The sequence below is a fragment of the Liolophura sinensis genome, chromosome 5, assembly GCF_032854445.1.
Source record: "Liolophura sinensis isolate JHLJ2023 chromosome 5, CUHK_Ljap_v2, whole genome shotgun sequence".
NCBI lineage: Eukaryota > Metazoa > Mollusca > Polyplacophora > Chitonida > Chitonidae > Liolophura > Liolophura sinensis.
In genome coordinates, this window is record NC_088299.1 from 2,975,416 (window position 1) to 3,002,976 (window position 27,561).

General features: G+C 39.3%; 1 protein-coding gene across 1 annotated transcript; it reads right to left on the minus strand.

Annotated features, from left to right (window-relative positions):
- Positions 1 to 6,212: 6,212 nt before the first annotated feature.
- LOC135465957 (vacuolar protein sorting-associated protein 35-like) lies at positions 6,213 to 27,069 on the minus strand. The gene is made up of 17 exons (XM_064743339.1): positions 27,037 to 27,069; positions 25,664 to 25,765; positions 25,081 to 25,177; positions 24,310 to 24,433; positions 22,961 to 23,143; positions 20,389 to 20,608; positions 19,474 to 19,557; positions 18,380 to 18,489; positions 16,995 to 17,091; positions 15,862 to 16,010; positions 15,004 to 15,211; positions 14,447 to 14,602; positions 13,465 to 13,587; positions 12,765 to 12,944; positions 11,137 to 11,373; positions 9,190 to 9,333; positions 6,213 to 7,117 (listed from the first exon to the last, which is right to left on the minus strand). The coding sequence occupies exons 1-17, from the start codon at positions 27,067 to 27,069 to the stop codon at positions 6,938 to 6,940; spliced, it is 2,427 nt and encodes an 808-aa protein (XP_064599409.1). The 3' UTR covers positions 6,213 to 6,937.
- Between the last annotated feature and the right edge of the window lie 492 nt (positions 27,070 to 27,561).

Consider the following 27,561-nt stretch of genomic DNA (forward strand, 5'->3'; position numbering starts at 1 on the left):
GTTGTTCATTACCAATTTGTACACAAAACAACATTCAAATGGCTGGAATGAACAAAAGATTTCACACAATCCATCATCCTGATGGCAGCAGGAATGAATAACAGATTTCACACAATGCACCATCTGAATGGCTGGAATGAACAAAGATTTCACACAATCCATCATCCCAATGGCAGGAATGAATAACAGATTTCACAATCCATCATCCTGATGGCAGGAATGAATAACAGATTTCACACAATGCACCATCTGAATGGCTGGAATGAACAAAAGATTTCACACAATTAGTCATCCTGATGGCAGGAATGAACAACAGATTTCACAATTCATCATCCTAATGGCAGGATTGAACAACAGATTTCACAATACATCATCCTATTGGCAGGAATGAACAACAGATTTTACACAATTTGTCATCCTGATGGCAGGAATAAACAACAGATTTCACGCAATGCACCATCTCAATGGCTGGTATGAACAATAGATTTCACTCAAAGCACTATCCCAATTGCAGGAATGAATAGCAGATTTCACACAAAACATCCCAATGGCAGGAACAAAACTTCCACGCTACACGCTAACCGACTGAGCCACGGAGGCCCCTCCGATATAAGTCTGTATAATAACAATTCATGTTATGTTGATCTCAAATCAAGTTAAAAGACATCTTTAAAAACTTGTTCTTTTATTCACAAAAATGTTTCCATTTCCACAATGAGGGTCAGTTTTGTGGGTAAGAGAATCTAAAGTTCCCAGGGTAAACTACCAACCTGGGGCAAGATAGAGTAACTTTTCCCTTAGTGTGACGTATAGACACATTATATCGGTTAAGAAATACACGTAATGTTTTTGCTATGGGTGTCTAGTGACATTTTTATGGTCAATAAGGTAGACGAGGTTGTTATAATTGGTTGAAAACGTCTGTCACACTGGCAAGTGCATACATTCACCTGCGTTCTTTTTGTAACATCATTACACCACAATTTGCCTTCACCGGGAATGGAGCTGCAGTCTGCCACGTAGGTGATTTTCCATGACGTCATGATGTCACAATAGCTTCGCTGAAGAATGAAATAAAAGTGACGTCACGAGAAAGGGCAAGCTGTTCAGCGCTTGGCGTGTGGCATCCTCACCAAGAATAATATCTTGGTTTTTTAATATATATATATATATGAATAATATTGGTTTTATAGATTAGTCATGTTCCATGTGCGTCATCAGAGGAGCATTTTTGCACATGCAAATGGGAGTGTAACATGAAATTTATAGTCTTTGATCGCCTTCTTTTCGTGTAATACCAAAATTCTCGAGGGTTATAGCATGGAAGACAGGTGGCCTTTAGCGAACATTAGATTGTGAAAGCAGAGGCTTGAGTGTCGTCAACCACTTATTGTCAGCAAGGGCCCACAAACGGCGAGAGCCGCGTGGGGAATACACAACTCTCCTATCCAAGGCCAGGATGGAAGTCATTGTGTGAATGGAAACATAATGATGGGTTGTACGTGGTACTAAAAGTGGATCATTCATTTTCTGTAAGCTTTGTCGTCCCACGGGTTCACCCAGATGTGGACGAAGCTGGGTGGGAAATCTGGCAAACTAAGGCAGCTAAAGGGCACAACTTTACAGTACTTGATAAACTCGATATACATCTCGTCATTATCAGCTTCCGTAAAATCGCGTATTTTAGCCATGTTAGTTCGTCTCATTCAAACCTTGCGAGACTCCTGAAATGTCGACTCAGCTTATTCTGAGCTTATTTTGTTCTGAAGCTTTCAGAGTCTTGCCTGCCAAGGCATTGCACATATAGTGTGGTAGAAAGCTCGCAGGCTTGTAATCCAGGTTGTTCAGCTGGGGTTTTTATCAGACATTTCAGAGGGTGTGTGAGATACATGGACAGGTATCGGGGCCTCCGTGGCTCAGTTGGTTAGCGCACTAGCGCAGCGTAATGACCCAGGAGCCTCTCACCTATGCGGTTGCTTTTAGTTCAAGTTCAGCTCATGCTAGTTTCCTCTCTTGGAAGGTCTGCCGTCAACCTGCGGAAGGTCGTGAGTTTCCACCCGGCTCTGTCCGGTTTCCTCCCACCATAATGCTGGCCGACGTTGTATAAGTGAAATATTCTTGAGTATGGCGTAAAACACCAATCAAATAAATCAAAATAAATAAGTAAATGTACAGGGATCCTAGTACATGCCAGTGGTTGACTCCACGCACTTAAAGGTGGAGAAAACATAAAAATGACAAAGTTCTGCTGAAAGAGTGGGAAAAGTTATTCCTAAATGTGGTCTTCAATATTTTTTTATGATTTTTCTGTAAGGAGAAAAAGACACTTGAAAATAATTTGTGTATGGTGGGTATTTAGGGCCACCTTTTGGTATTTATAGTCTTTGTTTAGTAATGTCATAAATGAGGGTGTGACATAGGTTTAATCAATATTTTTGCACCAGAATTTGTTCTTTTCAGCTAACAAAGGTATTAAACCTCAATTTTGATCATATTTATATTTTTAATATTTTCGTATATATTATCATAATTTAGGTTAAATGCATGTTTTGATATAAACAACAGATTTGCATTCAAATAAATTTATTAGACAAGCATCACATCCTTATTTAGAACATTATTATGCAACAAAGATAAGTACCAAACGTTGGTCCCAAAGACCCACCATACAAAAATATTTTCAAATACCCTTTACTCTTAAAAAAATCCCCAAAAATATTGAAGATCATATTTGCAAATAAGTTTTGATGCTCTTTCATCATTTTTATCTTTTCTTCTCCTTTAAATTTTCTTTAGCTTATAGACCCGAGTGCCATTATTGTATGTGAAAAAGTTTGAGTACCGTGTTAAACCCCAATCTAATGAATAAATACTGTATTTGACCTACCTTTCAAAACATGACCTTTTACATCGTTTATTTTGCCTGATTCTGAGAGCCCTGTTAAACTTAGAAAGAAGTTTTAATGGCTGTTCCTGGGGGAAAATGTAAGTTTCAGCACCAAAAGGAATAGTTCATGACCTTTATTCTGTCTGAAAAAGATTTGTTTGGGTGTTATTTTAGATAAAATACAGAAAAATCCTCAACCTGCTTAGAGGTTCACCAAGATTTGGGTAACATTCATTACAAGACATGACTTGACTTTTCCACAATCTTCAAATTGTCTTGGTATGTAATTAAATATTTGCTCCATTTTCCTAATTGTAATTACAAGGCTGACCATGCACTAATTAATAATAATCAATCCAGCATCTAATCCAATTAATGATTAATCACAATGGTCACAAAATAGAAACATCTGCTTGGCAAACATGTCTTTAATTCCAAAGGCTGGCTGAATTCTTCCTGTCAGTTTTAATTAGAAACACTGCCGTGATTTAATGATGCCATGATTGTTACTATGGGTTGTTTAATTGTCTTGAATATCAAATTAGAAATTCTTTCAAGCAGATTTCACTTGGTGGGAAATTCATGACTTGGAGCTGAATAAGGAAGTGACCGGATGAGTAATGGTGTCATTTCTTAGACGGATTTTTAATGGCCAAATTTTCTGAACATTTCACAGTTTACAGTGTTTCAGAAGGAAATGAATACATGGACATCTTGATGGTGGGGTAACAACCTGTAAAACACTTTTCCCAGTATAACTAGAGCATCAGACAATGTACTGTCTTATTCTTAAATAAAGCGATCAAATTCCATCGACATAATTTGTGACGATTTATTTTATTTTACTTATTTGTTTTATAATTATATTACAGCATAATAAAGGATATTTTACATGCTATGATAAACAGCTTTGTAAGATGAAGTTAGAATTGAAATTTTATAAAAAAGCACAACACCACAAAAAAAAAAAAAGCTTAAGCTGGATTTGAACACAGCATCACTGACCAGTTACAAGCTGGCCATCTTGAAAGGATAGCCCATGCTACATGTAGGCCTTAGGTTACAAGTTCCCCACCAATCTGGCCACATGTTGGATCAGATTCCATTTTACGCGTTTTTAAGAAAAGATTTCAAGTGGATAAATCTGAAACGTGTATGGGACACCAGTTCTTTGTTGGAAATTCATGTTGGGTGAAAAATAATGTTTTAGAACTCATGATCAGACTCATTTTCAGGAAAATTCACTTTTTATGAAGCAGGACAGAGTGATATTTGCAGGTTATGGGACAGACTCATGTTAACGTGTCAGTCCTATCATTTTGAATTAAACTTGCATTGAGAAGTGGGATCACGTGTCAAGGGAACTATTTCCCATCCCAATTCCTGCATTTTTTCACGACACACAAAGCCTAGCTGGATCGACTTGCTGAACAGGCAGTGTTTCTCATTACTAATATTTACTGTAATTCTTCAACCTTTAATTTCGCATGTTTTCAGAGTGTTTATTCAAGCATATTACTAGTGTTCACTGATCAACTTATACTTTCTGTGAAGGGCTGAAACTGGCCAATGCAGCCAATGGAGTTTTGTCTCCAATCTCAAATTAAAAACGTGCATAAATTGCACTGAAAGTTGCTCTTTATATGCGAAAATGTTGAGGAATTACATGTAAGGTAGTGTGAGCTTGCCAGATTTGAAATCAAAGGTAAAAAATTTAACTGATTTAAAAATCCAATGCAGGGAAGTGTGTGTGATAACATGAACAGAATAAGTTACCCCCTGTAATAAATGTATGTTGGTTTCCATCACAACCAGAGTGAATATATATAGAATTTTCAAACACAACCGGATCATGAGGTTGTCATTCTGCATATCTGATTTATGTGTACCGTTGACCAAGCTTCACTCCCCTATTAACACAAGTCAAGCTGACATGCACTTTAAGAATTTATTGATCATGTGGCTTTCGTCGGCAAGAAACGGCAAGTAGGACAAGGGTTGAAGCTCCCTGTCACAGTCTTCTTGCCATTGAAACGATGCTTTTCACACAGATTATGAACCAAACAGTCAAATGAGCTGAACAGTTCACAAAAGGTGGACTTTGTCTCACTGCCTGTAGCCGAGGCCTCCGTGGCTCCGTTGGTTAGCGTGCTAGCGCAGCGTAATGACCCAGGAGTCTCTCACCAATGCGGTTGCTGGGAGTTGAAGTCCAGCAGTCCAGCTCATGCTGGCTTCCTCTCCGGTCGTAAGTGGGAAGGTCTGCCAGCAACCTGTGGATGGTCATGGGTTTCCCCCGGGCTCTGCCCGGTTTCCTCCCACCATAATGCTGGCCGCCGTCGTATAAGTGAAATATTCTTGAGTACGGCGTAAAACACCAATCAAAAAAAAAAAAAAATTCAATGCCTGTGTAATGATTTTTCCACACTTCTTTAAGGTGCCATTTGTGATCTGGATACCTTAATTAACAGAAAATGAGCTAAATGGTTCACATAACAAAATGGCATACTGATATTCCCACATTCCTATAGGTTTTTGCTGTGAACGGAAGAGTTCATGTTCTTGCTGTATCAGAGCTACTAACTAAATAACTAACAGCTAACACACCTACTAACTAACAAACAAACACACACAGGTAGAGTGTGAATTTACTGCAGTTGCTAGATTGACTATACCATATTTCAGGTATACCATGATTTATGACAGTTGCTAGACTGACACTATACCATATTTCATTTATACCGTGATTTACGGCAGTTGCTAGGCTGAATATACCATATTTCATGTATACCGTGATTTACGGCAGTTGCGAGACTGGCTATACCATATTTCAGGTTAACCGTGATTTACGGCAGTTGCTTGATCGAATATGCTGTATTTCATGTATAGTGTAGCTGATTGGTTTCGAAAGTGTGTCCCTTGAGTCTGATTGCATTTCTTGGTAATTGGACACAGCTGCGAGGGGTGAGTGGGGTAGGAAGAGTGTGCTCATGGGATTGTGCATACATGTGACAAAGCCAATAAACACGCTCACATTTCAGTGAGCAAACGAAATGTTAGCTTTAGCACCATCTCTACATAGCCACTACCAGAATGCATACATCTTGTACACACTGTAGTGGAGTCTGTCAACTCCATGGCGTCGTTGGCACATGCTGTAAAATAACGGTATTTGTTTGTCTTGCCTAAATTGGCGTGAGCTTGCCAGACCCCTGAAATGATGACTGGGCTTATTCTCAAACTCCTCTACCTGTAGCATGTTACAAACCACACCTCTCAGGTGTTTAATGTAAATCAGATGAATTGATATCTGTAGCACAGACTTGTGACTATATATAAACATTTTCACAAAGCTTTATTCTGGCATGCAATGAAACAGATATATTTTATACCAAAGCGTGCTTGTCACAGTATACTAACATTTTCACAGGGCTTTATTTTGGCATGCAATAAAGCAGATACTTAACACAAATGAACACCTAACATAACATGGTGATGGCATATACACATATGTACACTGATAATTCCTATGCATCCTTTCTGTGGCAATGTTATTTGTTTATTTGATTTTTTTTTTGGAGTTTTACACTTTTACGACAACAGCCAGCATTATGGTGGGAAGGAAACTGGGCAGAACCTGGGGGAAACCCGTGAGAGTTTGCAGAAGTAGATTCTAAACACAAAGGAAAAGACTGGCCTGGTGGTCAGAGAATGCTGATATTCACATACATGTACATTTTTACTATTATGAAAACAAGGCAACTGACTGGTTCATCTACACATGGTTTTCACAGAACACTGACATTCCTATAGAGTAACGTTTTCAAATACTCTGGCATGTAACGAGGCAGATACTTCAAAATGAAATCAACCAATCCAATAACACAGGCTTGCCACAATAGTAGAATTCTCCCATATTGTCCAGCTTTGCTCTGAAGTGTTTGCACACCACTAGGAATCATCCGCGGCACAGGTCATGATTTGCCCATCCCCACAATGCATCTGCAAGAGCCACACTTGTCAGCAGTCCTGCCTCCCTCCCTCCCTGCCTCATCAGAGAGTCAAGCCTTTGTACATAGGACCTTCAGAGTCTTTAGAGTCCAGTCGTAGCTGCAGGTGTTCCAATGTGTTCTGGAAATGCTTATTGATTTGCTCCGTCTCTTCATTGGCCTCCAAGTTTGGAACATCTTCTTTGATCTTTCCAATTAACTGACTGATTACCTGCACAGTTACCTGGGGATTAAGATGACATAGAAATAATACATAAGATATATTTATAAATGTATTCATGACCCACTTCACAGACGCCAAAATTGTTTAAGCATTCTGTATGAAATAGGACACTTGACAAGTGGATGCATAAATCAGTCAGCTGTGTACATTATGCTGTTTGTAATCCATGGCTGACACAAAAACCACTTCTTCTGAGTAAGGCCTGATATCTGAGTGGGTGGGTGCCTGGGGGGAGAAAATTATGCCACTATGCCACTGAAAACAGTAATGAGCCATAGCTTTAATTACCGGAGTATAAAGTAATAAAAAATAGAGTAATGCAATGATATAGAGGAGAGCTGCTGTGACAAAAGATATAACCTGAAGTTTAGCAGTTTTCAAGCGATTTGATTTTGCTTGATACAGACTGATTTATCCAACATATGGGGATATTATAAGAGCTTTTTGTGAAGCTAATTTTCAGAAAACCTAGTGTTGCCCTCATAGGTATCATTTTAAGGCCTTTTTTAACACCTTAATTCCTTAACCTTTTCGCGTGTGAAAGAGCAACTTTTAGTGCAGTTTATTACAGGTCCACACTAGTACCCTACCAGGACACCTTGAAATCGTTCGGATTATTATTATTATTATTATTATTATTCTTGGTCAACTTGTAAAATTACAATATCTCCAAAATCGGTAAAGGCAGAAAAACCAAAATTTCGAGTCTTATCAAGGAACATATGAAACAACTTTTAACGCTTCTTGCTGTTTTACCAGCCACGGGATTAAGCAGCCATTGTTTATTGATTAGCTAAAAAAAATTTCTTCTCCAAAGCGGCTAAATCTATCAAGATAAACTTTTCATTTACAGTTTTTAGGCTGATCACCCAACCCATATTGTAAAAGACTTTTAGTTTGGTATGCAAATAAGGCCAAAACTTTCCAATGAACTCGGCTCAAAAGTAGGTCAATTTTCAAAACTGATAAATATCATTAATCAAACACACATGGGAGCTTCGTTCTAGACTGCATGAAACCACTGACTGCAGTTTACAGTGGAACATCATTAGCTCTGTGACAATGTATTCTTTCTGTCTTTTGTCCTCAGGTATGAGCAGAAGATCCTAATCTCTATCCTAGTCTTCAGTACTTGGCCAATTGTAAATGATGCTTTGCAGTGTAGGGTTCAAATCCAGTACATTTCTTTACACTTTTTTCGTGTTTTTCACCATTATCACAAAAACAATTATATTATTATTACCATGAAAAAAATCTACTCGCTTGAACCTCGGCAACGCTGTTAGATAACAGCCTTAATTCACACTTTGAATTTGATTTTGGAGACAACACTCCATTGACTGGATTGGCCAATTTCAGGGCTTCACAGAATAATGCCTTCAGAATATACTTTGATAAATACCTTGCAAACATGTGAAAGGGTTGAAGAAGTCCTTCTCAAAATGTACTTATATGCCGATCTTTAGGTGAAACACAGTATTGGTAATGTTTTCCAGACTTGTTCCGAATGGTTTCATCACACTGAACTTAAACTTAGCTTGTGGCTTCACACTGACAAGTTACAAATCAATACTGATACATTTCATTCTTTTGCGACAAAATTATGGCCTTTTTAGGGGACTTGACATAGCTACTAATCTGACAGTTCAATTGCAAATTGGCACTGGACATGTAATACTTTCTTCCAGAATGATTCCTCAATAGGGACGTACAAAGAGCTGCAAAACCCTGTACAGCTTCCTCTTCTCCACTCACACTGACGGATGGGTTACAAAAACTGAAAATTCATCTCTGTTTACGTTAAAAGGAACAAGGGTTAGCAGCTCTGCTAAGTGCTTCAGTATAAATTGTAGCCCAACTTGACCAAATATTTGATTTATGGAGCAAAATAATAGATGACTTTCTCTCACACTACACTAGCTTGGGAGAGACCTTGTCTTATTCGAATCTGACATGCCGTCTCGGCTTATACACAGTTTGTTATATAATATAGCAAACAACCCAAAGATGCTCACTGCAGTAACCACACCCTGGGCAAGTTTGAGCTCTAAACTTGCAACAGGAACTCTTACCTGATCATTGCCTTTCTCAAAGAAGTAGATGTAATGGTTGAGTAACTCGACAAAGAGCTGGACTTGCACAGAGCTATCCATACACTGGTTAGCTATCCTCAGGCCTTTCTTGAGACACTCCACTACACGCTTCCCATCCTGCATCTGAGAACAATGTAAAAATCATGGGCTGGTTGAGAAAGCCTTTACGTTGGGCACCAAAACATATATTATTGCCATAATCTACAAATTTCCGAAGATGAATTGCATATGGAGTTGTCATTAAATATGCAAATAGATTTGAAGAAACAAGGTTAATGGTCAAAAAGTAGACTCAAAAGACTGTTTCACCAGAAAGATCAACAATTTATTCATTTCTTTATTATTTTTATTATTATTTAACATCAAGAATTTATCATGTATATGCTGTCTGTCAGTGTGTGGCAACCTTTGGAAAGATTCTGTCAAACTTTCCTAAGTGTAACACAGAGACTGGCAAATTAGTGAAAGCCAAGTGGTCTTCATTGACAGTAAGGCTGCAGAAATGGACCTATATGCATCATCAACCCCTTATTGGTCTGCCAGCAACCTGCGGATGGTTGTGGGCTTCCCCAGGCTCTGCCATAATGCCGGTTGCCGTCGTATAAGTGAAATATTCTAGAGTACGACGTAAAACATCAATCAAATAAATAAATAAATCAACTGCTTGTTGTAACCATGACTCCTACAAACAGGGTTTGAACAAATGAAAGTTTACATTTCAAGCTTTTCCCGTAATAGTCTGGAACAAAATGATTAACTTCACAGTATGCTTGTAAAATGAATTTTGGCACTCTAAATCAAGAAAGATTTATAGCCATTGAATATACCAAGTCACAAATACATACATTCTGTAAGACAGCCTGGAAGTTGAAATGGCCACCCTGCTTTGAAGCATAATAAGGTAGGCCCATGTTTGCCACTCTGTCAGTGACCAGTAAGCCTTGGTTCACAAAAAACAATCACCTACATTCTAGTCATACTCAAACTATCCGGAAAGGCAAAAACTATACCAATCCAAAGAACACACTATTGCTGAGCACGATTCAAACATAGGTAATACATTTTTTTCACCCATGCTGTCTGTAACTAAGGAGATCACAAGGCTGTCTCCAGCTTCCGGGTATTACAGAAATGAGATGGTATCATGAAGTGAAAATCTGCCCTTGAATCAGGCTTACCTCCCCTTTATGGCTACCAGAACAGATGAAAACACACTGCCACACCATTACACAGCCAAAATTTGCACACAAATCATGCTTCCTTCTCCTTCACCATGACCAGAACAGATGAGGACACACTGCCACACCATTACACAGCTAAAATCTGCACACGAATCATGCCTACCTCTCTTTCATGTCAAGCAGACTTGCCCCACCAGAACAGATGAGAACACACAGCCACATCATTATACAGCTAAAATCTGTACACGAATCATGCCTACCTCTCCTTCATGTCCAGCCGACTTGCCCGACCAGAACAGATGAGAACACACAGCCACACCATTACACAGCTAAAATCTGCACACGAATCATGCCTACCTCTCCTTCATGTCCAGCAGACTTGCCCGACCAGAACAGATGAGAACACATGGCTACACCAGTACACAGCTAAAGTCTGTACACGAATCATGCCTACCTCTCCTTCATGTCTAGCCGACTTACCCGACCAGAACAGATGAGAACACACAGCTACACCATTACACAGCTAAAATCTGCACACAAATCATGCCTACCTCTCCTTCATTTCCAGCAGACTTGCCCGACCAGAACAGATGAGAGCACGCGGCTACACCAGTACACAGCTAAAGTCTGTACACGAATCATGCCTACCTCTCCTTCATGTCCAGCCGACTTGCCCCACCAGAACAGATGAGAACACACAGCTACACCATTACACAGCTAAAATCTGCACACGAATCATGCCTACCTCTCCTTCATGTCCAGCCGACTTGCCCGACCAGAACAGATGAGAACACACGGCTACACCCCTACATTGGTCCGGTTTCTTCAGCAGTTTAGAGGCAGCCAGAGCACACTGTGTCCTCAAAGGCTCATGATTCTCCTCCCCAAAACAGGACATCCTCTCAAACGTCCCAATGATCAGCGTGATGGCCGCCAGCTGTGCTTTACTGTCGCTGATTTCATCCTCGTACAGAGAGAAAGCCTGCCAGAAATTTATCATGGTCATATTTATTTATCTATTTATTTCACTGGTGTTTTTCCCCGTCGTACTCAAGAATATTTCATTTATGCATTGATGGCTGTCTGCATTATGGTGGGAGAAATTGATCATAGCCATATTTATTTATTTACTTATTTATTGGATTGGTGTTTTATGTCATACTCAAGAATATTTCATTTATACAATGGTGGCTATCAGCATTATGGTGGGAGGAAACTGAGCAGAGCCTGGGAGAAACCCAAAATCATTCATAACATGCTGGCAGACCTACCCACATATGGTGGGAGAGGATGGCAGCATGAGCTGGACCTGCAGTCACAGCCACTGCATTCATGGGAGGCTCCTAGGTAATTGCCTGCACAGAGCTTTGTATGCATTTACACATTTTGGAATGTTTGTCAGTAGACTTTCTCATACTAAAACTTCTACATTTGCCAAAATGTGTTGCGTTTTTGTCCTGTTTGGGTTGGCAGTACACACAGCCATGTTGTTGTTGTTGTTGTAATACATCACACTCATTCCATACTGAAGTATGACATCACATACCTTGTCATTTCGCCATAACGAGATTATGTAATCCTGGCAATCATCTGATTCCGTTTTGATGCAAATTAATATTACGCCCCGCTAACCCCCCCCCCCCACCCCCCACCCCACCGCACACTCAGTATTAGCTTTTGAAAAATGCATGAAAAAGGATGCATGAAGAGGTAAGAGAAAACACAGAGTATGGTTTTGAGGGATGTGAAAAGAAAATTTCCATGTGTTACATTATGAATAACCCATCTATATTTTCTATCTATGCATATTTTCCATTCATGGTCAGAAATATTTTGAAATAACCTCATCGATGAACATACTGGAAATGCAGGGCCAGCTTAGCGCCCCCGAATTCAAGGTCACCCCCCCCCCCACACAAACACACACACACACACACGCATAGAGAAAATTGTTTTGACAGCTACCATCATTGACGTCATCAAATCAGACTACTTAATTCCCGAGCTGCTTGCTTGGTTCTTATGAAAACCATAACTTAAAAACATTTTTGCGCCCCAAGAATAAACCTTTTTTTGTACTTTTATGTGTTAGGCCATATCCTATATATGTACTCCGTATTAAGAAATAGAAACCAAGCATTTCATGTATCCTTTAAATCAAATGAGACACATAGATAAACAGAGCCATGGGTTCAGCGTTGGCTTCTGGACTTAAGAATATGAAAGATCTCTGATTGTACACAATTCCATTCCGATGAAAATTCATACTGATTTGTGCAATTAAAACGTTTTATACAGCTGACATCCTGTACTATTTATACCGAGTTTTACAGTTTTTGTTTGTTTAATGTTGTTTGCTAAAAGTTTGCCCACCTGTGACATGAATTCGTAGGCCATTGTCTCATGGTTCTCAAAGCCGATCTGCCCCGCTGCCAGCGCCCCCTGGAGGAATAACCTCAGTGGAATCTCGGCCTGCTCAGCTTTGATAAGAGCCCCAATTGTTTGATGGCAGAACTGGAAGATTTTCTGACATTTCTTTTCCCAGTTTTCATCCTGCAAAGGATAAACAACAAAAACAGTTTCCAATGCCATTAAAACATTTGTCTACATACCAATCAGCTTTTTTTTTCCCTGATAAATGGCAACCATTTAGATACTTCCCAGCTGTTATGTTATTCTCAACCGTGAGCAAGAGAGGTAGATGTATTAAGTTATTTATTTATTTATTTGATTGGTGTTTTACACCGTACTCTAGAATATTTCACTTTTACGACGGCGGCCAGCATTATGGTAGGTGGAAACCTGGCACAGCACAGGGGAAACCCACGATCATCTGCAGGCTCCTAACAGACCATCCCACGTACGGCCAGAGAGGAAGCCAGCATGAGCTGGACTTGAACCCACAGCAACCGCATTGGTGAGAGGCTTGTGGGTCATTACACTGCACTAGCCCACTAACCAACTAAGCCATGGAGGCCCCTTAGATGTATTAAAGGCTAGAACATCATTCTCCTCTTTAGCAAATACACTCCACATCAACTACTAAATCCAAAATACAGTTTAACTTTCTTACCTCATCCTTCAGCTCCTTGTATTTAAACGCCAGTCTATAAGCCGCAAAGACAATTGGTGGCAGGCTATACTTAATTCTCTGATCCCCGCCTGCACCAAAATGTTTACGAGCTGTGTTTAAAATCTAAACAAAAAAAAAGCAATACAAAAAACAAGATGTTTCACACGAGGAATATTTCATACACACCACAGTTCTCAGGTTTGTGTGTACAGGCAACAGGGACGATGCTGATGGAAACCTCTGCCTGTGTAAGCACCTGATTAACCTCTGACATAAAAAGGGTTACAGATTTGAAATTTACATTTTCAAAATATACATTTTCCAGGCAACTTGGAATAAATATTCTACAATATAAAATCATCGTATTACTTTCCTAAATTCCATCACACACATACTTTATGTATATGTGCATCAAAGAATTTTGGAGATACTGGAAATAAATTTCTCCACAGAATGTCAGCATATTATATTCAGTAGCTAAGGTTGGTTCTGTAGTCTGCTTACAGATCAGCCTGCAATATGTATGCAAAGCTGGATCTCAATTACAAGGCTTTTTCGACACCAACTTCAAAACACGAGCTTTTCAAGGCCTGGAAAAGTTACTTTAAATTTCCAGGGTTTTTAAGGTTTCCAACGACAGCATACGAACCCTAGTAAAGCAACAGCTTTGCCAGCATGTTCTATGTTTGAACCAGAGTCATGCTCTAAAAATTTTACCCCAAAAATACATTTTAGCGGCCAATATTCATGGAGGTCATAAAACGTAACATTTGTCCCAGTTGCATACCATTTTATCTTCAAAACAAAGCATAAATCACCTTTCTAAGATCAACAGAACTGTCGGAATGAGATAAAACATGGAGCTAATTCACAGGGGTAATTTTACATCTTTTACCGTATATGTAGAGATAATACTTAATAGCATGCAGTACATTTTTGCACATCACAAATGCCAATTCTCATGTCGGACAGATTGTCTTACCAGAAACTGTTGGTTAGGATCATCTGATTGGAGGAGATGTATAAACCTTCCCATCAGGCCTTGCTCTTCTGCAAAGTCCTCTGGATCATCTGGTTCCTCAGGTTGATCGTTCTGGTCTTGTATTAACACATTCACAATATTCAGGATTGAATCCACCTGGAGAGAGAATGGCACATTGATTTTCAACTCGTCACTGTAACTTTCACTGTAACTACTTCATATTCTTGTAAAAATCTCTGGCGATAATGTTTAAAAAGCTGCTCTGGTTCCGAGAGAAACAAGACTGATTTTTTTTTAACTATTGGATGGAAACATCTCTGAAACAGAACTGGCAACTGTTTCACACGTAAAAATTCTTATATATATATAAAACCATTTATGAGTATCCCCGTCACATGGCCCCAAGCTCGAATGACGTACAACATTTTTCAGAATTACCCACGGTAGTGACACATGAACAACCACTATTGCAACCAGTACTGAGTGCCTGATGTCACCATGGTGATTAATTGACCATAGTGTGTGCACACAACTGAAAGAAATCACAACAGAGTTACCTCATCTTGACTGGGAATCTTGGTCTCGCTCTCCAGTGCGTTGTTGATGAGATACGCACTCATGACTTTACGCCCCTTGAAGTCAAAGTACTCAAACATTGGCCCGTAGTGCCCCAGTTGTAAAACAGTCAGAATGTTGTCGTAGGAGTCTATGGGGATCTTCATCAGCCTCTGTAGCTCTTTCCACACTGGACTGCCGTGCTCCAAGCTGAGGGATGTGACATGTATATATCATTACTGTGACCAATGTACTAAGACATCAACCTGCTTAGACCATCAGAACCCTACTGATCCTCAGAAACAATGCTCTACCCTGAAATTCTTCAGTCTTCTTTTATATTTATTAACTGATTTCTTTTTTTGGCGGGGGGGTGGGGGGGAATCTGATAGAAGATTTTTTTTCCACTTTACAGAAAATGTAAAATTTCTGTCTTTTTCATTTATAGCCAAAATAAATACAAACAACTCCTGACTGACAAAAAAATGTTCAGGATAGCCACTCTGATTTGTGCATGTTATAAACCATGTAGACATTTCTCCTTTACAAACTATGAACACAACACCAAATGACACAGAGGAAAAAGAGACATACCAATCATTATTTCAGAACCGCCTGGGGTTTTGTGTTATTTCAGATAAATTCCTTCCTTTTTTGTGTGAAATTTTTTTCCTAAAAAGAAAGTCCTAGATTTAGCTCAGAAGAGCCAAATTTATAATCAGAAACACATGTCTATCTTAAAGCTAAACCAGCACAAACCCGACTGCGGCTTGCACAGGCTAAGGAAACACTTAGTCCACTCAGCCCTAATAGAATATTTCACCATGACCTAACAGAACCTGCTTGTGCTGCAGACTTACTGATCCAGGTTCATCTTGTTGAAGATCTCCTCCGTGGTTTCTAGCACTTTGTCCACGTAGTCCACTTTGTCTGGGTAACACTTGAGAGCCAGGTTAATGAGGGCCACCTGCAGGGATACTATGTCCTCAGGGGGCATGTCTGGTCGGTTCTGCAAGTGATACACTTACAATTTTAGTTATCAGACAGCGCTTTAATGATTAATCTATTTATTTGATTGGTGTTTTATGTCGTACTCAAGATTATTTCACATATACGACAGCAGCCAGCATTCTGGTCGGAGGAAACTGGGCGGAGCCCGGGGGAAACCCATGACCATCCGCAGGTTGCTGCGAGACCTTCCCACGTACGACCAGAGAGGAAGCCAACATGTGCTGGACTTGAACTCACAGCAACCGCATTGGTTGGAGACTCCTGGGTCATTACGCTGTGCTAGCGCGCTAACCAACTTTTACCATTATTCATTTCATTTATTTATTTATTTGACTGTTGCTTAAGCTTAATGCCATACTCAAGAATATTTTACTTACATGACGACGGTCATTTTTATGGGTGGAGAAAACCAAACCACCTAGGGTAAACTATCAAACATTACTTGTTCATGTAATGTACAGATATGCACACCACATCTGCGGAACACAGGTGGTCTTCAACAAATATTAGACTCTGCAACTGGCCACCCGAGTGTCAGCAATCACTTGTCTCCAAAGCCCCACAAGCAGTGAGTACAAGCAAATCTACAAATTCCCAGCCTAATACCAGTGTTGAACTCACACCCCATCTGATCTAGTAACTGAAAGTCATGCAAGCTGATCATGAACTGTTGGTATCCATGAAAGGTTTTATTTATTTATTTTTTTGATGGGTGTTTTACGCTGCACTCAAGAATATTTCACTTATACGACAGCAGCCAGCATTATGAAGGGTGGAAACTGGGCAGAGCCCGGGGGAAACCCACGACCATCTGCAGGTTACTGACAGACATTCCCACATACGGCTGGAGAGGAAACCTGCATGTGCTGAACTCTCAGCGACCCCATTGGTGAGAGACTCCTGGGTCATCACGCTGCGCTAGCGTGCTAACCAACTGAGCCACGGAGGCCCCTCCATGAATGGAAGTGAAAAATTAACTCACCTGAATGACTTGTGCAATTTGCTGTGAGAAGATGTCAAAGAGTTGGATATCAGAGGGAATCCCCGATCCTTCTTCACTGTGAGCAAACTGGGCAAGTCTGACAAAAAAAAACAAAAATAACAACAAAATATTTATATATCCATAATCACAATGAAATATATCAATACTCATAATGTAATGTAACATATGTAATGTAACATATGTAATGTAACATACCCATCCAATCACATAAACACCATTCCTTGTCCCAGTGACATCAATATTATTTATCAGATGAGACACTAGATAAACTTAAAAAATTTACTTGAATTAAAGAGATACAACCCTTATACTTAAATGTTTATTCTAGTCTTAACACTCAGGCCTCAATTTTTCTACAGCGTAGCTATTTTTGTTAGGCATGACCCTGGACCCTCACCTAATTCACTTGAATTATAGAGATATAACCCTTATACTTAAATGCTGATTCTAGACTTAACACTCAGGGCCAACTTTTTCTAGAGAGTAGCTAATTTTGTTAGGCATGACTCTGGACCCTCACCTAATTTACTTGAATTATAGAGATATAACCCTTATACTTAAACGCTGATTCTAGACTTAACACTCAGGGCCAACTTTCTCTAGAGAGTAGCTAATTTTGTTAGGCATGACTCTGGACCCTCACCTAATTTACTTGAATTATAGAGATATAACCCTTATACTTAAACGCTGATTCTAGACTTAACACTCAGGGCCAACTTTTTCTAGAGAGTAGCTAATTTTGTTAGTCATGACTCTGGACCCTCACCTAATTTACTTGAATTATAGAGATATAACCCTTATACTTAAATGCTGATTATAGACTAAACACTTAGCCCCCACTTTCTCTAGAGCAGCCATTTCTGTTATGCATGACGCCCCGCCCCCCACTTTGCCAATGGTTGTGCTGCCCCTACATTTATTGAGATTAGCAAATATAAATGCCTTTAACCTAACCTAAACCAGCTCATACATACACATGATTACAATCATAATAATAACTACATAAGCAACGCATCGCTCCGTTGGTTGGCATGCTAGCGCAGTGTAATCACCCAGGAGTCTCTCACCAATGCGGTTGCTGTGAATTCAAGTCCAGCTCATGCTGGTTTCCTCACAGACCGTACGTGGGAAGGTCTGGCAGCAACCTGCGGATGGTTGTGGGTTTCCCCTAGGCTCTGCCCGGTTTCCTCCCACCATAATGATGGCTGCCGTCATATAAGTGAAATATTCTTGAGTACAGCGTAAAAAAAACAATCAAATAAATAAATAAATAAACATAAGCAACGTTGCATAATCACAAGTAACAAGTATTTAAATCAAACTTGTATTAGCCCTTTATCATGATTGGTGATGGACAACCTTACCTGTCTATCAGAACGATGATGATGTTCTTAACATTGACATCAGGGTGAAGTTCAGCACACGCCCGCAGGAATGCATTCAGGCACTGCAGGTGAAAATCATCTGGGAACACCTTTATAATGAAACAATAAACTCAATCATTATTTCTGTTGTTGGTTCTAATCAATTATTTTGCCAGACTGACTGTCAAGTGATTTTATTTCATTGCTTTTTCAAGCCATTCATGTACTGTGTTGACCAGATATGCACTCATGATATGCACCCTTAAAATCAAACATCCTGTCCTTCGTACCCCAGATGTAAGTGTCTTTATTTCTAATGGGAAGGCGGCTAATTGCTAAATCCCATGGAACTAATGTGAAGCAGGACCTTTCCATTATGTCCATAATGGATTGTAACACATCATCTACAATGTTACAATGTATAAGTATCAGTTTCTGAAACTGGAATGTTAGACTGTCTTTAATATGACGTCATCTTGAAGAGCTGGGAAAATAACATTTGACGTCAATTAAATGATGCTAAGATTCTGACGAAGTACTGGAGGTTAGAGCTAATATAGCCCAGACCACTCACCAAACAAGGGTTTAGTCATTCATTAACTGATCAAGAATACTTCCTTTGCTCAAAATCCATAGCTTTTTCCACCATGATCTAACTGTGAGAGGAGTTGAGAGGACAAACTGTGTCTAGCATGTTAATAGTACACTGCATTAGATCTAAAATTTCTTCTGGTGCAGAGAATTATCTACCAAACAAACCCCCAAGTACCTTTCTGTTACAGATCTCTCAAAAGGACTCAAAAAGAGTAAACTTTGTCATGGGATAAATTCTCAATCAAACACTCTTTCTTGATTTATGTTATTTATCTATTTGATTGGTGTTTTACGCCATACTCAAGATTATTTCACTTATATGACATCGGCCAGCATTATGGTGGGAGGAAACAGGGCACAGCCTGGGGAGAAACCCACAACCATCCGCAGGTTGCTGCCAGACCTTCTAACGTACAGCCGGAGAGGAAGCCAGCATGAGCTGGACTTGACATTCTTTTTTGAAGGTTATTTTATATCATGCTGTGGTGTTATGGACAGACCTGAATAATACACTCCATAAGATACTCCTGAGCTATAGCATCCTTACAGCTAACCACCTGTTCCAGGACACCTGACAGCACCACCTGCAACACAGAAAACACAACACCTGTCATATAATCATACACAGCTACATTTAAGTATACCATACAGACAGGGATTTTCAGATAAACAAGCATAAGTGTTGTTGTAATATATATTCCCTAGTGGTTTTAGCTATCAAAATGGACACCATATACAATTGCTACACAGCAGAGCACAATAATGTGCCAGGATACAATAACATTTCCTACAAGTTGGTCAAAAATGAACAAAACAGCGCCTGATCTGTAACCTGTGATAGTGAAGTATTACCTTTTCAATTTATTATGATTAGCCACTTTGACAAAATGCCTAAAACGTGACAAAAACACCCATACATTCCTTGAAGATGGACCAAGCAGCGCGAAATTTGAACTTAATCCGTAACTTGACCCACTTCCCTGTTATGATCCATGTCAGATGACACACTTTTTTTGAGCAGTCCATGTCAGATGGCACACTTTTCTGCTAGTCCATGTCAAAGGACTCACTTCTCTGTTACAGTCCATGTCAGATGACTCACTTTTCTACTAGTCCATGTCAAAGGACTCACTTCCCTGTTACAGTCCATGTCAGATGACTCACTTTTCTGTTAATCCATGTCAAAGGGCTCACTTCTCTGTTACAGTCCATGTCAGATGACTCACTTTTTTGTTCATCCATGTCAAAGGGCTCACTTCTCTGTTACAGTCCATGTCAGATGACTCATTTTTCTGCTAGTCCATGTCAAAGGACTCACTTCTCTGTTACAGTCCATGTCAGATGATTCACTTTTCCATTACAATCCATGCCAGATGACTCACTTTTTCTATTACATTCCATGTGAGGCAACTCACCTTTTTGTAACTGTCCATGTTGATACACTCGAGCTGACTCAGTCTCACAAGGTTTGTGCCAACAAGAATCCTCAGTTCACGCCTCTCCTGCTCTCTCTTGTCTTTGTCACGGGAGTGACCTTGATGCTGCATCCTCACCCACAGCTTGTTCATCTCGGAGAAGTTCAGCAAGATGAAGTCAATGGAATCCTTCACTGTGCCAGACTCCAACTCTGTCTTACTGATAAACCCCAAAACATTCATAAAAACAAACATTCATTAAACAAAACTATGATAATTTTAGACAAATTCAATACAAAATTTTAGACAAATTCAATACAAAATTTTAGACAAATTCAATACAAAATCTGGACAATACATCAATGTTACCCTCTTCCTACATTAATAAGTAATAAACTGTGACAAACTGTAATTCTTCAACCTTTCTGCATGTTCGGAAGGTTCCTATTCAAAACATATTCTCAGGGAATCCTGTGTAGACTGCTAACATTATACTTTTTGGTGAAGGTCTCAAATTGTCCAACCCAATCAATGTAATTTTGTCCCCAAAATCTAGTGTAAAAGGTGCACAAATCACACTAAAAGTTTTCTATCTTAAGCAAAAAGGTTGAAGAATAAGGGACCCCAATTTCTGATAATTTTTGGAACACCTGGTCTACTCAATTTAGCCAATATATATGTAACTAGCAGGAAGACTAAGTTTCTATTTTCTCACATGGTTAGACCATCTAATACTCATATCTTTACTTCTCTAAAAAGGTAGGAAAGAAATGTAATATTCTGCTGTCAGCGCTACTAATATCTGTCCCAAAAATTAGAAGAATGAGGGTATGTGTACATGGATGTGTCCAAGTTCAAAGTCACATGCCAACAAATTTGTCTTTGTCTGAACATCAGTATTAAACACGCTGAAAGTTTCTGGCATTTCCTGCAATTACTACCAGTAATCACCACTGACAATACATAAGGGTATCAGAAATGGTATCACGATCTTATCTCTTCAGATAAAATATATGTTCCACGATTCATTTCACTCCTACCGATCACACAAACAAAATAATAATGACCACTGATCATCCCTATTGGTCATAGGGAAGTGACGATAGATACAATAAAAGTGACTGGATATGATGGACACTTCTTTGTTTTTCCATGAGCAACATGATGTCAGTCAGAAGAGTAACGAGGCGATTGTTTTGAGTGTCTGCAAAATGATTAAAGACACCTTAACACTTAGTGTAATACATGTATCTATATTTGTATATGTACACCTGTTTCTGTAACTAATAACATACATGTACATATTAATTTTTGTCATCTTATCTCTGTCATGTGAATGGACTGATCAGCCCATTGTAAATATCTCCACTTTATTATTTTAACATAAACTATGTGATGGCCGTCACACTATGACACCCCTACTGTTCAGTCAGTTCAATATATAGTTTTCTTCTCATTATTTAATTTTATGTTGTTGGAAATCAGTTGCCTCCACATATGTAAATGGAACAATACTATATCATGCTCACTTTTGTTCCGTAATCCGAATTAAAGTATGTTTAAAACAAGAATGATATTTCAATTTGAAGTCCCCACTTGCCTTCCTGATGGATGGTTAAAACAAATTACATGTATCCCCAATGTGATAAAATGCCATGTACAGATGTTATATATTCACATATTAATAGTCAGTGCTAAAATTTATATATTTATTTGATTGTTACTTAACGCCATTCCCTAGTGATTAGTTGTGGGTACAACAAACCTAAGCGTTACACAGATACATGTGGAGGCAACTGGTTACAGAAGAAGTAGCAATCCTGGGTGGGGCCTACTTTTGCCTTAACTACTAACAGTTATTATAGTAACCACCCACAATTTGCCCGGGGACGGTGGCATTATCTGTACACTTCTATTCTCCTCCCACCACACCCTATGTATTTACATACATATATATCTATTTATATGTGAGTGCGTGTGTGTATTTACTCTGTTTGCCTGTTTGTGCTAATTTTATTATACTACATTTGTCTTCATATGGAGGATGGTCTATATGTTCTATCCTTTATCACCTAAGATATCCTGTCTATGGCAGCAGCGGGGCCTCCGTGGCTCAGTCGGTTAGCGCGCCAGTGTGGTGCTTTGACCCAGGAGCCTCTCACCAATGCGGTCGCTACAAGTTCAAGTCAATCTCATGCTGGCTTCCTCTCCGGCCGTACGTGGGAATGTCTCCCACCAACTTGAGGATGGTTGTGGGTTTCCCCCGGGCTCTGCCCGGTTCTTCCCATCATAATGCTGGCCGCCGTCGTATAAGTGAAATATTCTTGAGTACGGCGTAAAACACCAATCAAATAAATAAATCTATGGCAGCAGCAACAAAAATAACCCCTACTACTCTCAAACCACACTAATGTGTTTCTTTTATGATTTATCAAGTTGTTTTTGTTATGTTGTTGAATAGTTAACTGTAGATTGAAGTCTCATTAGTGGCATTTATTGCAGGGAGGGAATTAAAGGCAAACACATCTGACAACTACTAAAGCATTTTAAGAGATGATAACCACATGCTCACCTCTGTTCCTCTTCAACATCTGGTAAGACGTTTTTGGTGCACTGGAGGAGGTAGTTACGCAGGAAGAGGCCCCTCAGTGGGTGCTGGACGCCACGGCACATTTCCACCAGGTCCTTGAGAATGTCCTTACGTGACAGCTCATTTGACTTGATGTATACCACACCCACTGTTATCAACAGATACCTGAAGCATAGATGTGTAACACATCAAGAGTGATTTATTTATTTGATAACTGTTTTACCCCATACAGAAGGATATTTCAATTATACAATGGCAATACGAAGAAACCAGGTGGGGCCTAAGGGAAACCCAGAACAATCTGCAGGTTACTGGCAGACCTTCCCACCTATGACCAGAGAGGAAGCTAGTATGAGATGGGCTTGAACTCACAGCAACCACATTTGTGAGATGTTCCTGAGTCAGTGTGCTGTGCACACTATAGCCGTTTTGTGGCGTCATACTGCCTATAGGGATTTATTTATTTATTTATTTGATTGGTGTTTTACTCCATACTCAAGAATATTTCACATACAACGGCGGCCAGCATTATGGTGGGAGGAAACCGGGCAAAGCCCGGGAGAAACCCACGACCATCCACAGGCTGCTGCCAGACCTTCCCACGTACGGCCAGAGAGGAAGCCAGCATGAGCTGGACTTGAACTCACAGCGACCGCATTGGTGAGAGACTCCTGGGTCATTACACTGCACTAGCGCGCTAACCCTCTGAGCCATGGAGGCCCCCTATAAGAGTTGGTTTCACATATGCAGCAGTGGGTTACAATGTAGCACACAATGTACTCTCCAGTAGCACATTAAACCATTTGTATTGTTCCTTACATACATTGTTCCTATATATGCATCTGTACTTTACACGAAAATACCAAGTAACATGTAACAAGCTCAAAGTCTTAGTCTAAATTACACACTCTGCATTATATCTGTAACAGACAGAAACACTTGCATTCATGGTTGTAGACATTCAGACATTTGTCCTTTTATTCTCGTCAACACACTTTTATTGTGTAGACATAGCGATGAAAACACTGTCTAAATAGCATGCAGGTTAATATAAAACTCTGCTCCATGGCCTTCTATGTCCAAAGTTTTGCTGACATTCACAATTTGCACAGGTTTCCAGATTTCCAGTTATTATTTCCAGTTATTATCAGCCCTAGTTCTCAGAATATCATCCAAGGTGATCATTTCTCCACACCATCTCATGTTATCTTTCACTCTATCATCAGCTTTCTGCTGCCTTCAGCGAGTGAACTGTACAGATGCTACCTGTCTTGAACATACATGCTGTATGCATCTACATTTTATAAAAAAAATTCTAAGAACAAACTCACAGCCTGGGTACAATGTTGCCAGCGTACTGGACCAGCTCATACAGATCAGCCACCTTCCTGCCTTTCTGGAACTCGTCCACTAAGTACATCTCCAGGTGACGCAGCTCATCTGAGATTCCCATATCTGGAGGGCGGGCGTGTCAAGGTGAATTCTGTGTATCTGTATCCCACTCATATCTAAGTCAGTGATTGTCACACATTTACTACGTAATTGACCAGATTTTTGTCCTTAAGTTAAAAATTTCACCTGGTTCTGAGTTATTTATGTTTATAGAAAGATGTTTCAAGGTTTGCTTGGAAGATGATAACATACTGGGAAAATGTAGGTTTCAAAATAAATATTTATTTTTAATCACCTTTACTTGCCAGTAAAAATGCACTTTCTTGGGTGATTGCCTTTGGATAAATAAGATGACGTTAACTAAGAATTACTGACACAGTACAAATATTTCAAACCTAAAGCAAATGACATTAATTTTCAACACTGTACACAAGAATGCTTCACTTACATGACGGTGGTCATATATATGGGTGGTGTAAACCAGAGCACTCAGAGAAAAGTTGAGTGCGACATGTAATTTTTGTTTACCCCACATTTGGTTTATTCATCTGGGTAGCACAAGTACGCTGGCTTTCCCAGCCATACAGAAATGTATCTTCTTTATCACAAAATGTGTGTGTCTTTCCTGCATCAATCAAACTCTACCAAAAATTTAATTTTTAACGAAGGGTTTTTTAGCATCAATGCTTAAATCACCCTGTAAAGGATACAGAGTTCATAGTAGCTTTTTGGCGAGAGCATAGAAGTTCTCAATTCTCCCAGCATATTAGAGGCATGTTTTAACCCATCCATCAGCTTCCCTTTGTCCTGAAACAAATATAATTAAAACATGCTAAGGTAAATTATTCTTTTGAGTATAGCTGAAAGTGTAGAATCTGCATACCAAGCAAACACGTACATGTACAGTAATGTATCAGTCCACTGCATTTACTATTAACATTTAACTGCTGTTTTAGGCCACACTCAAAACCATGTACCTATATGACAGTGTTCAGGTTTGTCAGTGAAAGAAACCATACTACCTATTCAAGTATCTAAAAATCTCCTTGTGAGCCAGCTGAGTCAAACTGGGTTTGAACCTGTAACTTCCGTGTTACGGATACCTAATCAATGCCATACTTTTTCACTTACTGCATTTCACCACAAGCTTGGAATGGAAAAACACACTTCAGAAGCACATAAAGGCCTTATAATGATACTTTTCATGATACAACTTAAGAAGTTAATCAAACTTCACAAAAATAAAAAATTAAGGCAACAATATAAAGTGACGATTCAACTTGGGTATCTTACCAGACATCTCTTCATCTGGAAGGCCTGGTTCTTAACCACACTGAGGGCCTCCTCCAGCAGCTTCTCCTGCTCCTCCTGAGGGGATAACTGAGGTGTGCTAGGCTGGAACAAAGGAATAATGACAAATAAAGGAATAATACAAACAAAAGAATTATGACAAACAAAAGAACAATGACAAACAAATTAATAGAAACAAACAAAAGAAAAATGACAAACAAAAGAATAATGACAAACAAAAGAACAATGACAAACAAACGAATCACATGAACTATTTCAGCCTTGAAAAAAACTGAACTTAAAGGTTATTCTCATGACACTTTTAATTAGCTTTTCATCCTCAGGAAAACATATTCTCTGTGCGCGTAAAAGGAAAATATATTCATAAAAACTGCATGTCTTCTAAAGAATTGTCATAAAACTCTTCTCCTGAAATATGTATTTAATGGCTACAAAGTCGACTTTCAAAACCAATACTTCGGGAAGAGATCTGATAACAAAAAGTTTTAGCTTGATGTTTGGAAGTTAAAGTGGGCTTTGCAGCATACAACAAAAAGAGCTTAAATCCTCTGGGTAAATCATGAAATAAATTCACTGTGCCTTTGTCTGCTTGACCTCTCATGCTAGTGTATAACTTAACCTGAACACTAATATGATGTATTATTACATCTTCTATGATATGTTTTTAAATAACTTTTGATAAGTTAATTTAGTTTATTCTTAGTCTATTTATGAGCTCCAATACAATACAACTCTGTTTTATAGTTCTGAAATAACACACTCATACCTCCCATACTGTTTTAGCTTGGCGAACACCACATTCCTCTCAACAACAACTGCATATGTGCAGAATACTGCATGTCCAAGCTACCATAATTTGGTGCAAGATTAAAGTCAAATAGCTTAGGCATTTATCCATATTGCATTCATTAGACTGAAGTCATGTTGTTTGAAGCTGATGGTGTTTTACTCAAGAATATTTCACTTATACAACGTCGGCCAGCATTCATTTAAGGTAGGAGGAAACAAGGCCCAGCCCAGCAGAAACCCACAACGATTCCCAGGTCGCTAGGAGCCTTTCCCATGGTCAATTGGCAATGAATGCCAGAAAAGTACAGCGCTAACATTACTGAGAAGATCCTATCCACTATGCATGCTAGGCATCGGAGGCCTCAGTTATAGTTTTATTTATTCATTTGATTGGTATTTTACACTGTACTGAAGAATATATCATTTATACAACGGTGGCCAGCACTGTGATGGCAGAAAACCCTGCAGAGCCCTTGAGAACCCACGACCATCCCACAACAGGTTGCTGGAAGACCTTCCCACACATGGAGGGAGAGGAAGCCAGCATGAGCTGGATTTGAACTCACAGCGACCAGATTCGTGAGAGGTTCCTGGGTCATTGTGTTGCACTATCGTCCTAACCTAAACAGTCGTACTATAAATCTTGTCAATGTCAATTATATTCTCATTGTAAGAGAAGCTATACGTACATGTGTAGGTGATCTGAAACTAGGAGTACACGTTTGACGAAATGATACCCGGCATGATGAATAATACCGGGATGTAACTTGTCATTTGCTTCACTGTCAGGTTACAGAACTTCGGAGGATAACAAAAATATTTAGGCCATATGCCTTCGAAAATTCACCAAGCCTGTAAACCTCAGGAGTGACAATAGTCAAAATATATGAACTACACCGAATCCAACATATATACTTGCATAAAACGATGAAAACACAGAAAATATATAGAAAATTTACAGGAAAATTATAAATCCACCCACCATCTTAAGGTCATGTGATCACCGATGGTGGGTAAAAATATTTCGCCCCAAAAGACTGCATATTTCAAAACGTCATCAAAAGTGGTAGCTTTAAAAATCGGAAACCATG

What these genes read in the sequence shown, in the direction of transcription:
- LOC135465957 (XM_064743339.1), bottom strand. Translation starts at nt 27,069, where the DNA reads ATGACCCAGGAACCTCTCACGAATCTGGTCGCT. An exon ending in ATCATCGTTCTGATAGACAG is followed by an intron (nt 17,092 to 18,379) that starts GTAAGGTTGTCC and finishes TTTTTTTGTCAG; the next exon opens with ACTTGCCCAGTTTGCTCACA. An exon ending in ACAAGGAGCTGAAGGATGAG is followed by an intron (nt 12,945 to 13,464) that starts GTAAGAAAGTTA and finishes TATCCTTTGCAG; the next exon opens with GATGAAAACTGGGAAAAGAA.